General features: G+C 35.9%; 1 protein-coding gene across 1 annotated transcript in view; it reads right to left on the bottom strand.

Moving 5' to 3' along the window:
• Positions 1–15,075, bottom strand: part of LAMA2 (laminin subunit alpha 2) — a gene marked incomplete at its 5' end in the record, with an annotated part of 255,146 nt that overhangs the window by 154,772 nt on the left and 85,299 nt on the right. Inside the window, 2 exons of the mRNA XM_062488976.1 lie at positions 610–821; positions 1,403–1,510. Of these exons, the coding sequence (XP_062344960.1) occupies positions 610–821; positions 1,403–1,510 (320 nt within the window). The remainder of the gene's footprint in view (positions 1–609; positions 822–1,402; positions 1,511–15,075) is intronic.

Genomic DNA, 15,075 nt, shown 5'->3' with positions numbered 1-15,075 from the left:
TCATCTCATATGTCTTTAATTTTATCAGAGGACTCTGAAGAGTTCACATCAAATCAGTGAATCTGAGCAGTCCATGCAGCATCCTGACATAAATCAAGAGAAAGGCTTTGGGATTAGCCAGTTCTATGTGTGGTACTGATTAAAAGCATAGAAAATTCCCCTTGAGGCACTTTTCCAGCTTGGAGACTCAGGATATTATTCTCTGGTTCACTGTTAATGTGGCCCTGCATGGTCATTAAATGGGAAAAACAATATATAAGCAATATATCATTTCCTACTTCAACATGTTATTACCGGTTTCCATGATTTACCATATACATGGGAATTACTGTGTTCACAAAATAAGCATATTTATAAAACTGTCATTCATGCCTTAATAGTCAATGTAATTTCATTTTTTAAAAAAGCTGCTTCTTTCTGTTGCCTTTCTCCTCCTGTCTCCCCAAAATGAAAAACATACTAAAAAAGTTTGAAAGTGTAAATGAATGCTATGGATTTCATGGTAATAAATTAAAGTGCTTTAAATTACATCAGCCTTTTTCTCTGAAGAGAGAAAACCACTCTTTTGAGAAGCTGCCTGTAGGAAAGGGACCCGTTCCCCACATTCACCTGTAGATGGCATTCATCCCATTGCTGTATGTGGCTCTTATGAGGATCCTCTTCACGTTTGCAAGGATAGTCATGAACTCCCTCCTGCTGACTGGAACATCGGTGCCATGCACTGAGAAAGACTCTGGTTTCAGCACAATTTCTTCAGTGTGCTCTTCAGAAGGCTGCAGGTGAACTATCCCTTTTGGAGTGCTGATTTTCAAGTCACCTCCCTGGAGAGAGCCATGAAAGTGAGATTTAAACGTGAAAAAAGTAATGAAAAATAAAAGCCCATTGGGATACATGATTTATTGAATAATATATTTTACAGGAATAAAAAATATCAGGAATATTCACTTTTCATAAACCTGAAATTGGCTTGCTTGATAGAGTTGAAAAGCAGTGGAGAAGAAAGTTTGGGTTATTCAGATAAAACCTAATGTCATGGCACATGGCTCTACATAGGCAAAAGTAAATTCATATAATGCTGAGGTGCAAAAGAACAGATCTACTGAAGGAATGTCAAAGTGTGACCTCAAACGACCAACTATTCTATTTCTTCATTGATGAACAGGAAGCTTTATAGTTTTCTAAGCTACTGCAATAATACCAGAGACTTCTTGAGTATTCTGAAGTGTATCCATTTTCTCACACAAGAAATCAGCTGAAAGTATGTGCACCCTTCTGTTTTGTGCCCTTAACCACCAGACTTCACATCGAACATCTGAAAAAGCAGGCCATTTTCTCTTTCTTTTGTTGTCTCTTTCTTTTTCTTTCTTTTCTTTATTTCTTTCTTTGGCCAAAAATACTTTACCTCTATGATGACATCAGATTGAACCATCAATTTAGCTGTTTCTTCCTCTTCTTCTTCTGAGACATCATAGGAGACTGTAAATTTCAGATGTCCTCCAGCTGCTGCTACCTGGGGAATAAAAAGACAGAAAAAAATATCTAATTAAATAAAAGAAAATGTGCCTTAACCATTTGAGGGAAGTTTTCTTGAGCACAAGCAGACTTCTGTTGCAAAACCACATGCAGATCCCTGAGGATTACAGCTGTTGAAGGCTGTTAATTCCTTAAAGCCACACACTTACAGAGAAATCAGAAACAGATAAGGAATCTATGCAAATTTCCACTAGACACTTGCACTAGACATTCAGTGTATTTGTTCAATTATATGGTCCTCATTTATGCTGGTCTCTATACCAGCAATTTTAGCAAATTACAGAAAATTCAGTAACTTCAGTTTCATTGATGGATCAAACTACCAAAATAGGAAAAAAAATAAAAAATGCTGTGATGTTTTTCTTAGAATGAACTATAACCTAAAATAAAGTAAGAATTTTCCCTGATGGAGTCAAGTAAATTTACTTTAAAACAATGTTTCAACCCTTTAGCTCAGTTGACCCAGCCCACAGTGTGAGAGGTCAATGACCAGGCTCTTGTGTCACAGCAATATATTTTATTCCATGCTCTTTTAGCCCCCAGAATCATGGCATTGACACAAGCTATCCCATTAAAAATGGAATGTAGTACGATGCAAATCAAAAGCTTCAGACTTGAATGACAGAGTTCAGCACAGAAACAGTGCTTTCTTTTAATTGATTGGAAGCAGCATAAGTAAATCAAATTCTGCAAGAGCTACATTTTGGGTTTTACATGTGTCTGCCTCCTAATTCATTGCAATGTGAGGTTCCACTCAGAGAATATAAAAATCACAGGGATTCTTCTGCCCTTCCAATGCCTATTGCTGAGCACAGAGCAAATTTGTGTTTTTTACAAAGAGAATAATCTGGTTATTCTCAAAGACATATTCGTTTATCATACTGGATGCTTTTGCATGCAGTAACAGAAAGCAGTGAAAGTCAATGTCTTCATTATTTTATGGTGAATCTAATTCAAGGGGTGAAAAAACATTCCAGCATTTAAGGCTTGGAAATCAACTGATTCTGAATTAGTGATAAAGGTATATAAAAACCCCACATCTGCAGCTGTATAGCTATTTGTTAGGTTAAAGTCAGAAAATTCCCTCCAATTCATAACATGGATCTTGGACCATAGAATAGTAAGATCATAGAATCATAGAATATCTCAAGCTGGAAGGCACTCCATACTAACTTGGTCGCTCTCCTCTTGATACACTTCAGTAGTCTGATGACCTCGAGGTGCCCAGAAGTGCACACACTGCTTGAAGTGAGGCTTCCCCAGCTCAGAGCAGAGCAGGACAATCCCCTCCCTTGCCCGGCTGTGATGCTGTCCCTGATGCCCCCCAGGTCAGGGTTGTCCCTCCTGGCTGCCAGGGCACTGCTGACTCGTGTTCAACTGGCCATGGACCAGGACCCCCAGGTCCCTTTCCACGGGGCTGCTCTCCAGCCTCTTACCTCACCATTTGTGTGTATAAGTAATTCTGTCCCCAATCCCAGGGGTAGAATCCAGCCCTTACTTTTGTTGGATTTTGCTGGTGATGGCCCAGCTCTCTATCCTGTCTAGGTCTCTCTGTAAGGCCTCTCCACCCTTGATGGATTCTGCAACTCCTTCTAGTTCAGTCACTGGCAAATACTAGCATCACATGTTTATCTACACAGTGAGCAAACCTGCTGGGACCAATGCAACAACTTAAAAGCCTTGACCATAACAACATGAAAAGATTTTATTTTTCCTTGGATACAGCTGCTCCAGCATTTTTGTTTTGCCTGTGGTCAAGCCTAAGCAATGGTTTGTAAGTGCAAGAGGAATGTAGAAAATCTAGGTATCTGAAATGCTGCAAGAAATATCTGGAATTTCTTTCAGCTGTAGGCAAACATTTTAGATGAGCAACTTTTGCAGAATTTAATCATTTCTATTTCAAGTTCAGACTAACAACAAAGATTCAAGAAAGTGAAAATAATGCGAAAGCAAAGATTAGGCAGTTTCGGGCAACCCATAAAAATTATGTACCAAGACAGGTTTTACTTTTTCCCAGCTACATAACCTTTACCTTAGTATATAAAAATCTGACACAGAAACTGATAGGTAACAAAGCAAGAAAAAAAAAAAAAAAAGGAAAATAAAAAGAAAGGGCCCTAAAGGAAAGGCAGCTAGAATGGATTAGGGACTCCTAATATATAACCAACAGGAAACACAAGAGGAAAGGGGTGGGCTGCCTAGTCCAAAAAATAGAAAAGTCAGAGGATATAGGAAAATAATATGCCAAAACTTAGAAGTCTGGAAAAATGCAGCGGCCATTGTTTACCTGGGGCCACTGCAGGGAAGGCATGAAGAAGATTCAGCCTGACTATACAGAAAGCTGATTGTAAGGACAGTCAAAACACTATCAAATTACATGAAAATGCTATTGAAGCTGTTCATTTATTAGCAGCAGTTCAACATGTCAGAGATACTCTGGATATGATGCCTAAGAGTTGAACTATGACTAAGTCTCTCGAGGTCTCCACTAGCCACAGCAGTCCAAGTTTCACTGCTGCAACTGGCAAGATATGCATATCACAAACAGGATCACACACTGAAGACAAGGGCCCCAAAAGGAAGTTACTGTAGAGAATACCTCACAGTTCAGAATATGTATTTACCTTGTATGCTCTATAATACCAACACAGATTAAAAAAACCCCTCAAACTTACATAAACCAAAAAGCACTACTTCCTTTTGTCATTGTTTGCAATGGGAATTTCCTTCCTCTGCATATTTAAAGTACAAGTTCATTCACAGGCAAAGGAATTCAGAGGTCATTCCATGCACTGCATGTCATCTTGTGCAAAAAGTGCTTTTCACTGAATTTTAAATATAACTGCAATACAGAAATTGAATACTCATGAGATCCCTCTACTTTCATGTTTTTTCTCTGTATCACCCAAAGATTCAGAGTTCTGCTTCAAGGACTGTCATCTGAGACCATCAACACCAAAGAGAACAGGGCATAAATGTTTGCCTTGCTGGGGACAAAGGCATGTATTGTTGAGACAAGAACAGCTGTCTAAAAATGTCAAGGAAGTTCCACAGAATTCCCATTGTCTCTCCCACCTGTTTTTAGATTAATGCATCAAATATTTCTTTACAGCTTTGGAGGCAGAATCTACATGTTCAAGAAAAGTCACAGAACTTCCAAAGAAACAGCAAGCATAGGAGAGAGAAATTACAGCTATTTTAGTTCTAATCCAAGAAGTTTCTTGCAGATACGTTTTTGGGGCTTTTTGAAATTGTTCACTGTTAACTGTACTCTACTATTATGTTACATGCTCTTAAGGATAAAACCAGAGAGCAGACAAGACTTTTTTACCACACCCTAAGAGAGGGTCAACCAAAACTGAAGCAGAAAAGACGGTTCCTTTCCTGTGAATAAATGCCCATGCTCAACAGCAAAAGAGCTTGGGGGTAGGAGGAAACACCCCGTATTACCCTGTGTAAATCATGCTTTGATGCTATATTCTTGTCCCACTAATATTACTTTTAAGCCAAGATAAGTGATAGTAAACCACAAATACTTACAGCACTGAAAACAAACAACATTTCTACAAATATAATCAAGGCTAGAGTTGAGAAAAGCTTGCATCTCTTCATATGGAAATCAAGCTTTACAAGTCTTTCTCTTCCTGCACTTGGTGAATGTGCTGCCAATGCTTTCCCAAGGCAAGCTGTCAGGATCTATCCTGCTAATGTCATTGGAGAATATCTCCTTGTAAAGATTTAGATTCCATTTTGTTCTTGAGTACCTGCATGAAGGTTCACACACTGCCTCTCCAATACCTCTTGTAACTCTTCCTGTAAAGGTTTAACACTTAGTCCACTGCACTGGGAGCTGCCTCATTTTTCTGAACATCTGCCAAACGTAACTTCAGAAGATTATGAGCTATCTCCATTAAACAGGGTGCCGATTACAATCCCTTATCTCATTAAGCAGTAAAATGCTCTTCTGTTAGTTAAGAAGAGAGTCAGTTTGTGATTAAAGCACCTAAATATGAACTGGGGCATTTGATATGGCACTACATGGTCACGAGTAGGCAACTGAAAGAAGATCTCCACAGAGTCAAAGGAAAATGGCTGGTTGGTGAGCCCACCTAAGGATGACCTTCAGATCATTCCACACTGTATTTATATTTAAAAAGCAACTTGGAAGACATAAAATTCTGCAAATTAATAAATAATTATGCACTAAGTGTATTATTGAAATACAAAGAAATACATCTTGCTCAGAGTTTGGTAGTAAAATTTATACAACAATGGAATTAACTAATAAGTGCTTGGATGTCAGGTCTAATCCAAGAGAACACAACACCTTCCAAACCAAAATTATATTACTGTATTAAACTAGATTTATACTCAAACAACATCAGACCTTCAAAATTAGTGAAATAAAATAAAATAGAATTATAAGACTCATGTATGTTGGAAAAGAACTTTAAGATACTGAAGTCCAAGCATTAATCCAACACTGCCAAGTCCACCAGCAAACTCCATCCTTAAGCATCAACAAATATCAACAAGCTGAAATCTTTTCCCTCTTCACTGTTAGTGGTTGTGGCAGAAATACAGTCACTGACATACTGTATTAGAGGGACAAGCATTATAAAGAGTGTTAATATTTTTATTAGACCAATATAGCTACAATAAATTTATAGAAAGGTAAAAGGATTTGGAAAAACATGAACTATACTTGCTATTATATAATTATATACATGGTCATACAATTAGAACTATACCAAATGAACAAACACTACCAGAAAAATTTTAAAATGGGGGGCAAAAAAGCACAAAGGCTACAAACATGAATAGGCAGAACATTTCCATGGAGAATGTTAACACACATACAGCTGAATAAAAAACCAAGGAGTCTCACAGCAGTTATAGTAACTTAAGGTTCTAAGAGATAATACTGTTTTCTTAGTCTGGAAGACATCCACAAAACAAACACCCTGCTTGTTTCCTGATACACCTGTGAATGTTATTTGCTTGGTGCCGTGATTATGAGAAATTACACAGATGTTCACCCAGCTTCCAGTGGCTCTGTCATATTCCTATGGTGCTATCTACCACTAGATACTATGCTTGAAGGTAATGGAATCATAACATACACAGTTTAACATTCCCTGCTAGCCTTTTAGAATTTCCATGAAATAGAACTACAATAAAATGTTGAAGTACACTTAGACTCTTTCACCTTCACAAACTCTCTAGGTACACATTTATTTTATGACATGGATTTCAGCAAATGTAGAGATATCTTCCACCAGAATATGAGCACTACCCACATGAAGGAAATCCTTTAAAAAAAATAAGATTTTTTCCCACTTTATTTGCGGTGACAAAGTTAGTCCATAATTCATTGGCACCTAAGCAGTTGTGATATGATTTGACATGAACAATGTACCATCTCAACTGATGGCTAAGTGCACATGTGCTCTAGCAGCCCACTCAGTGTAGAAGGGAATGGACCAAGGACAGCTTTTTCTCACTTAATTTACTTGTGTTGAAGGAAATATTACACTAGTAATTCCGCTCTCATCTGCACAATTATCTTCTTTATGGAGAAGTACCAGCTGTAAATTTATGATATTTAATTGGATTTTGCTGATCCAGTCTTCAAGCTAGTTGTAGCGTGAGGGAAGGCAGGGACTAGAAAAGAATTCCAATAGAATCATCACTGAGAAGACGTCAAACCTTTCTTCATTTAGTAATAGCTCTCAGTAAAGATTGCATGTGTTAGTTCTACTCCAGATCCAATTAGAGATTAAATAGACTCTCCTCTCTTAGACAGATTGAATTTAGATAGGATATAAAAGCTCTTCTGAGGCATTAGAGCAATATTTCAGATAAAGCAGGGAGCAGAATAATCATGTTTTATTTGAATGACAGTATAGTTCTGGCTAGCTTTTAAAAAAAGTCAGTTTTCTTTACAGGGAAGTTAAACTTTTCCCCCAAAAGAATGGACTCTTTCCCCAAGCTCTCTGACATCTAGAGTTCCCCCAACTCTATGCCAGCTAGTTCACAATCCTAGTTTCCCTGCTTAAGTACACTGAAAATTCTTCTTTATAATTTGATGCTACATTCTACTTATTTTCAGTTTTTCAGAATACTGCTTCCAGAGGAGTAGACCCAATGAGGGAATACGTTCAAATAAAGTAGCCTGACTACTTATCAGTGATTGGTTCAATTGCTTTCCTTGAGAATATGTCTACAATATTGAATCATTCAAATGGAAAAGCTAGAATTTCAAACTATTCACTGTCATCTTCAGTTTCTTCAAACAGATCAATCCAACAGCCAAGGTTTCCAAATCATTATTTCCTGGAATCTTATCCAGAATGTTATGATCCAGGCTCTTTAATTTTTAGTATTTACCCTGATGATCATACATTCAGGCAGAGTTGAGTAAAAGAAAAAGGAGTTTTATTCAAATTCCTATTCAAAGGAGTTTTATTCACAAATATTGTATGTTGTTTTATGGGACAATGAAACAACATATTCACAATACACCTTAATATTTAAAATTTCCCCAGCAATTGAAATAACCATCAAATCTGTGGGTTTACTTTTTTTTCCCCTATTTTTTGCTTAGGAGACAAAACCTGTCCAAAGAGTAAGCACAACTCATAAGGAACAATGAAAATTCTGCTAAATTTTGTTTGTTATGTACCTTGACCATGTCTCTTCCCTATTTTATGCTCAATATCTGAGCAACTGAGACCATTCCAGAATACTCATTAGTCTTAACTAATCAAAGTCCTCCATAGCCTCTGACCATTTGGCCATAGAAAGAATACCTTGCACCTTTCAGAGATATACCATGTATTCAGATTCAAACACAATGGAAATGTGAGGGAAGAAAGAACACCAACAGGAGAAGACATTAAAATCTAATGAGTATTTTCCTTAATCATCCCTTGGAAGTATCCCTTGCTTTTGTTACAATATCACTGGATCAAGTGTAACCAGACAACTTAAACCTTTTTGATTTTTGGTCCTGGTGCCTTTTCCTTCTTGTTCCAGAAGTTCAAGTCACAATTTTGGTATATATCTATAAACTCATCCCAGTCTCACTGTTACTGAGATACTGTATTAAAGTAATCATTTCATAACCCTAGTTCTCTTCCTCCTTGGATGAACTAGACTGTATTATTTGGATGTCTAAATAAAATAGAACTACTCATTGTGTTTAATATATAATGTTGAAACATCCAATTATATCATGGAACTGTAAAATGAAAAATTGAATAAATCTCAGCTCCTAACGAAGATGGGAACTGAATAATATCAGCTCTCCTGTGATCCCTCTGCTGCCACTCCTACTTATGTTGAGCAGCTGCTCTTTCTGAACTTAGCACTGAAAAAGTTAATGCAATCAGTGACTGATTGAAAAATTTGTACAGCAAGATTATATGCTGTCTCCTGAAATGTATTTATGAATGTTGACATTTACTCTACAAATTCTCAAATCTCTACCATAATTCCCAGCTGTCATTTTCTCTCACTCGAGAAGAGAAACAGAGCTCTCTGGTCAACCACTCCCGAAGTCTGAAATATTTTCTAATGATAAACTGTTGCAAAATTTAAAATATGTGATTGCTTTGTTACAGTTACTTAAACATAGGAACCAAAGCACATAACCTTAATATGGTTACCCACTTCCTTTTTCTTTGCTTTCCTTATGATCTTAGGGACTGTGTCTTCCCAACCACTGTTCCCCAAGCTGCTGTAACTAGACCAAGGATTCAAAAACACAAAACAGGGACGTACACTTCCAGTAGTGATGTGATAACCTAATTAATGTACAATTATTGCCCATATCTATTACTGTAATGGCAGGCAAATCTCAATCTTTTGGAAGTCTACCAATCCAGCAAAAAATATACCAGAAGCTGTGACCCTGCAGCATAGTATGGCAATCATGCATCATAGAAAGACATTTAAAGAAACTAACCTTGTATGTCATCACAGTTGCAGATATTTCTCCCTGACTGAATACAGTTGAAGTAAAGGAATGAAAAAACCCCAAAACCAAACAAACCAATTAATACAAACTCAACAGCTGCTGCAACTGCTGCTCTGATCGCTATAAGCACCAATTTAACAGGCCAGAGTTGCTAAATGGTGTAAGTCTGGGTAAAAATACCACTTCTTTTTCAACTGTGAAGATGTTTCAGAATGCTAGTGATATTGTAATCAGTTGCATCAACTCTGAGACATAATGCTAAGTAACATATCCTCATAAAAAGTTTCTAAATAAAAACTATTTACTGCTGGTCTTGCAGCTGTCAACAATCTCATAACTGAAAGTAATTCTTAATTTTACTGATTAAATGTTAGTCTCCCAGTTTCATGGTCTGTGGTTCCAAAGGGGAAAACTGTAATTACAGTAGTCATATCAATAAATGCCTTCCTGTAATATTAGAATGAATGACTAATTAGAACATTTATGTCAAAGACCAGTTCCATTAAAACACAAAAAACGACCCTTCCTCTCCCTTCTCTGACTGTACTCCTTCATGAATATTTTAACAAGAAAAAAAATTTGCATAATTTTGCAAAACTAAAAGCTCATATTTCTATGGCAACAAAATCCTAGCATGCAAGGATTATTAAACACAAAAATGCAGGACTATAAAACAAGAGCAACTGTTCAGGTCCAAATTAAAAGCTGCTCTTCTTAAAAATATTTTCCTCAGTTTTGTAATGGCATTTAGGGCTATTCAATATTTGCACGTGATATTGCTGAGGACCTCTCACTGTGTGATGATCTTTAAATGAAAATCCATGGATGCCTCCTAAAGTGTTTACTTTCTACTGAAAAAGCTTAAATAGTGCATACAGCAGCAAGAAGTAGTTAAATTCTATGTCTTTGTAAGTATCACAGAATCATTAAGGTTGAAAAAGAACTTGAAGATAATTGAGGCAAACCATTAACCCAGCCCACCTTGTTCACCACTGAAATGTATCTCCAAGTGCCATCAAGTGGTACAACCAAATGTTGTTAGTGCAGTTCAACAAGTTAGACTGCAAGTATTCCTGATTTCAGACTTCCTTTAGTTTCCATGTTTGTAAAGCACCAAGCAAAACAGCCCAGGAATGTTATGTCTGAAGTTTGTCACAAAAGCAAATAGAATAAAACCCTTTCAATTCTATACAGCCAAAGGTTATTTTCCTACCTCCCTGTACTTAACTGGTTTGCAACATTACTATTGACAGTACTGTACCACAGTGATGGCTGCACTAGTAATTCCAAGCATAGTTATGACTGAAGAAGCACTTTGGGATCCTTTAGGAAACTGAAATATATCATAATGTTTCAAGCATGAAGGAGTTTTGTAACTGGAGTATCTGTTGGGCAAAATTATTCTGACAGGCAGGATATACTGCTTTTAATAACAGCCAGTGTTTCTAAGTGGAAGATTTTGAATGAAATAAAATGTAAAGAAGTCAATATTTTGGAAAAAAAAAGTCTTTATTTTCTAAGGAAAATGCAAGGCTTTGCAAAGCCAAATATCTGTTCTTCAGAGGTGGCTTGTCATTTGATATAATAAATGCAACAATAATATATTCTTATTTAGTATTTTGCTGCATATCATACAGACCTCTAAGGATCACATATCAAAACAAAAGCAGTATGAATAAATATTTGAGTATTAAAAGGGATATAGATGTATATAAATGTGTCTCTGTACTAAATTCACCAACAGTAATCATAGAAAAAAACCCCAACAACTCCTTACATTTCGCTTTCATTTTTCAGGTAAAGAGGAAAACAAAACAGTGAATCAGAACCCTGAGATTTTTGTCTATTTTCATGCAGTGAAAACCGTATTTTGAATTACTTTGCCTCTGAAGCCAATGCTTTCTCATGATTAAATTCATGGCCACTTTCCTGGCTTGCTTTTGCAGCCTTTCTTCTGGTAACCCTACGTGTGACAAACTAACATAGTTTTGACAAATACCTATGTTTTCTTTTAGAGAAATAAATTTGTGTTTGATGTTAATTGAAATGAACGCTAGTTAGCAGTAACTAAATGTATGTATGTATAACACAAACCCTGAATTTTAATACTGTTTTACTCAAGGAACAAAGGTATTTCAAAACAGTACAGACAGCACTTAATTAACAAATATGCTTTAAGACAGATTTTTCTTAAAAAAAACAGTGTAGATAAAAATCTATCATGCCATTCTTTATTGTACCCATGAAAGCAATTCTACACTTGTTATCACCATCATGGTTACCCACAGATGATTACTACTTGAGGCAATGCGCTCATATATATTGGAACACTACTCATGTGCAGGCACATACACACATAATGTATCATATGCACGCTGTGAAAATAAAACTTGATATGAACTCATCTCTGAAAACTACAAAACTGTGCTGCTGTATTAAAGCCTAAGATTAAACCAAGTTTGTTTCAAATAATCTTAAAAAAGAGGTCCTTTCTGAACATCTTTTCAGTTTTTTTTTTTCTTTAAGTTCAAAGTCCTTATCTTTCTTAGGTATGATTTTCTATGAAAAAAACCCTGCATTTCTTCTTAGAAGGCTGAAGGAGGAAGAGCAATCAAGCTAATGAGATTGGAGAGCAAAGGAAAGATGTGAACCGATGCCCAAGACTGAAAAAGCAGATACGGCATAGCTTTTTAAGTCCTCCATAAGGGAATTTATTCTTTCAACTTCAATTTGCCTTAATGGGAGGTGACAAAAAAATCCTTTAGCCATTGTGAGGATAATGCAGGTGGGTATGAACTTTGTGGTTGCTGCAATCATGTGCCATTTTTAACATGACTTTATAGCTTTTTCCCTTAAACAAAATATATTAGAAAATATATTCTCCATATATTATCCTGATTAGAAAAAATACATTATTCTACAGCAGACTATATAGGTTTTCACTTCTTGTTTCTACAAGTTCAGTGCCTTCCACTTGAGGCAGCATCTTTTCTGCCAATTATTAATTTATATACTGTATCTTTTATGGGAAGAAAAAAAAAATGGACACTTATATTCATGAATTACCTCTGCTTTAAAGGCAGAATGATGGAGAAAATTTACTGTGGATGAATTAATAACTGTCAAAAAAAGAGGGCAAGTCTACTGCCCAAGGGTTACATGTGCTGAAAGAATCAACATCAATCTTACAATGACATAAGCCCTATGACTGTCATATAGAGAGTCCCATTTGAAGGATTCATCATCAAAAAACATTGCAGTTCCATGAGGAATGTTAACATAGAGAGAGTGATTAATATAACATGAATTTGAATTCACACAGGTAGGGAAAGTTCCACTGAGATTAAATGTTCTCAGGCCTGTCGACTTCAGACACTTAATCATGTAGATATTTTGCAATTCTTTTTTTTACAGAAAGTCCTATGTGGATATAGGTAAAAGTCACATATTTCAAACAAAGCCTCCTATTCCCTTCACAAATTCACTTTTTGAAATATCAGATATTCCTTTATCTTTGGCTATAAAACATAGTGCACAACAAATTGAGCATGAAAACCATGTGACACTATTGTCCTACACAAACTTCATTTTAATGTTCTGAAAAATAAGAGGCACCTAAAAAGTAATACAACACTCACAAGCTTGGGGAATAAATACACTAAGTTAAGCTACAAAATTATATCCAGTGTGATCATAATGAATGCATATGATGAACACAGAGTAAGTATCCACACATAGTAATAAAATAAAACAAAGTAATGTGAAAAAAACCCAACTATTTCTACTGAAAAATTATCTTCTTGCCCATGTTAGTCACCTAATTCATCTGTGGTTTTTTTGTACCTCTCCAGAAGATGCACTTGACCTCATTAGCTAAAAGTGTTCCCCTCTTTTTTTTTTTTCCACTTTCCCTACGAATACTGACACTTTTCAATTCAATGGAGACCTTTTAAAAAGAAATTCCTTACCTTACAGTGAATGGGCACTATGTGTGTTTTTTCTGCTTGCTATTACAGGAGTGGATACTACTCACCTTTGATGATTGACAGTGCCCTTTCTTAAAAAGATTTATTTCAACCTTCACTCTCTCTGAGTATGAAAGAAGGAAGGATACATCCATTACCTTTCAGACAATTCCCTGAATCAAATTTGGCTCTTATTTTCAGGACTGAAAAATCATTAGGAAGCAGAAAAGGCCACTGGCATAGTTGAGAGGAAAAAAAATTACACAGAGATCATCAAAGAGCAACCAAGTTAAAGGAAGGGAACACTGATGTTTCAACAGATCAGTAATTGAAAACCAAAAGTTTAGTGATAGACTGCAGTCTTTTCCTTGACTCAGCCTAAAAGATCAAGTTCAACCATTAACCCAGCACCATACCTTCCCTTCAGAGAGCTGCTGGCTTTTAGATATCTTAAGACATCTGCTTCAGTCCTTATAATTTTATTTATATCCATTTTTCATTAAAAAAACTCAGTTCTCCATGTTTTTCTTATTCTCAAAAGAGCGTAAGTCTTACTCTCTTTTGGGCTATCTCCAGTTGACAATATAGCCCTGGACACATCAATATCCTTTCATGAGGGCTGAAGAGCCTTTCTAAAAAGTTGGAATTGCAATGGTGTCTTTTGTAGAGAAAAGTTTAGATGTAGAACACTGAACAAGATTTGACAGACCAACAGTTTAACCTTGAAAGAAGAAGGAGTCTGTGTTTATGTGTGTGCAGGCAAATGTATGTGTTTTTATGCATATAGCAAGTATGCTGTATTTTAGATAGCCTAAATGGAGAAGATACGCAAACCCTCATTCCAGCTGCATCAGAATCTCTCAATAAACAGCCCATTTGATTGCAGTAAAAATTGTCATATGTCAATTTTCTAAACAAGAAAGCACTCCCTACTCTAATGTCAGGATAAACATATATAACGTGAAACAGCTATAATACTCAAATAATGAAATATTATTTACAAAAACCATTATAAATCAGTTTAAGTTTCTAGCAACTGATTTATTCATGTTTCCTCATTTTTATCCTTGGAGAATGGAGAGTGACATTATCTATGTGCATCAAAGCCCAGAAGGAGAATGACGAAATCATCCTGAGTTTTGGGGTTGCATGCAATTGTTTGAAAAATAATTGCAATTTTACAACCTTAAACAGTAAAATCTCAGAATTTCATCAGGTGCTTTAGGATCTTTACACATTACTAGCAGCATATGAATCTTGAATCTAATAAAATCTAGGATTTTTTTATTATTCTTTATTACTTACTTGGTTTAAATGGCTTTTCAAAAGTTATTTTGAATTTCTACAAGGAGGTTGGAAAACCTTAGCTTAATTTTATATTTTATCCAGGATACCAACTTTTAACTTCCTTTGAATGTCTTTTGAATTCTTTACATAAGAAGGAGTTATAAAACTCAGAAAGAATCAACCTTTGCAAGTAGTTAATATGTAATTGATAAATGCAAGGTCTTCTGAGTGTGATTAATGTGATTTATATACCTACATAAATTTCCTTTAATTGAATGTGTTCCTTCCTTCCCTGTTTCTGTTAGCAAT

This window comes from Cinclus cinclus, chromosome 3 (assembly GCF_963662255.1).
Source record: "Cinclus cinclus chromosome 3, bCinCin1.1, whole genome shotgun sequence".
NCBI lineage: Eukaryota > Metazoa > Chordata > Aves > Passeriformes > Cinclidae > Cinclus > Cinclus cinclus.
Note: the sequence above shows the minus strand (reverse complement) of the source record. Positions and strands in the feature narration are given on the sequence as shown.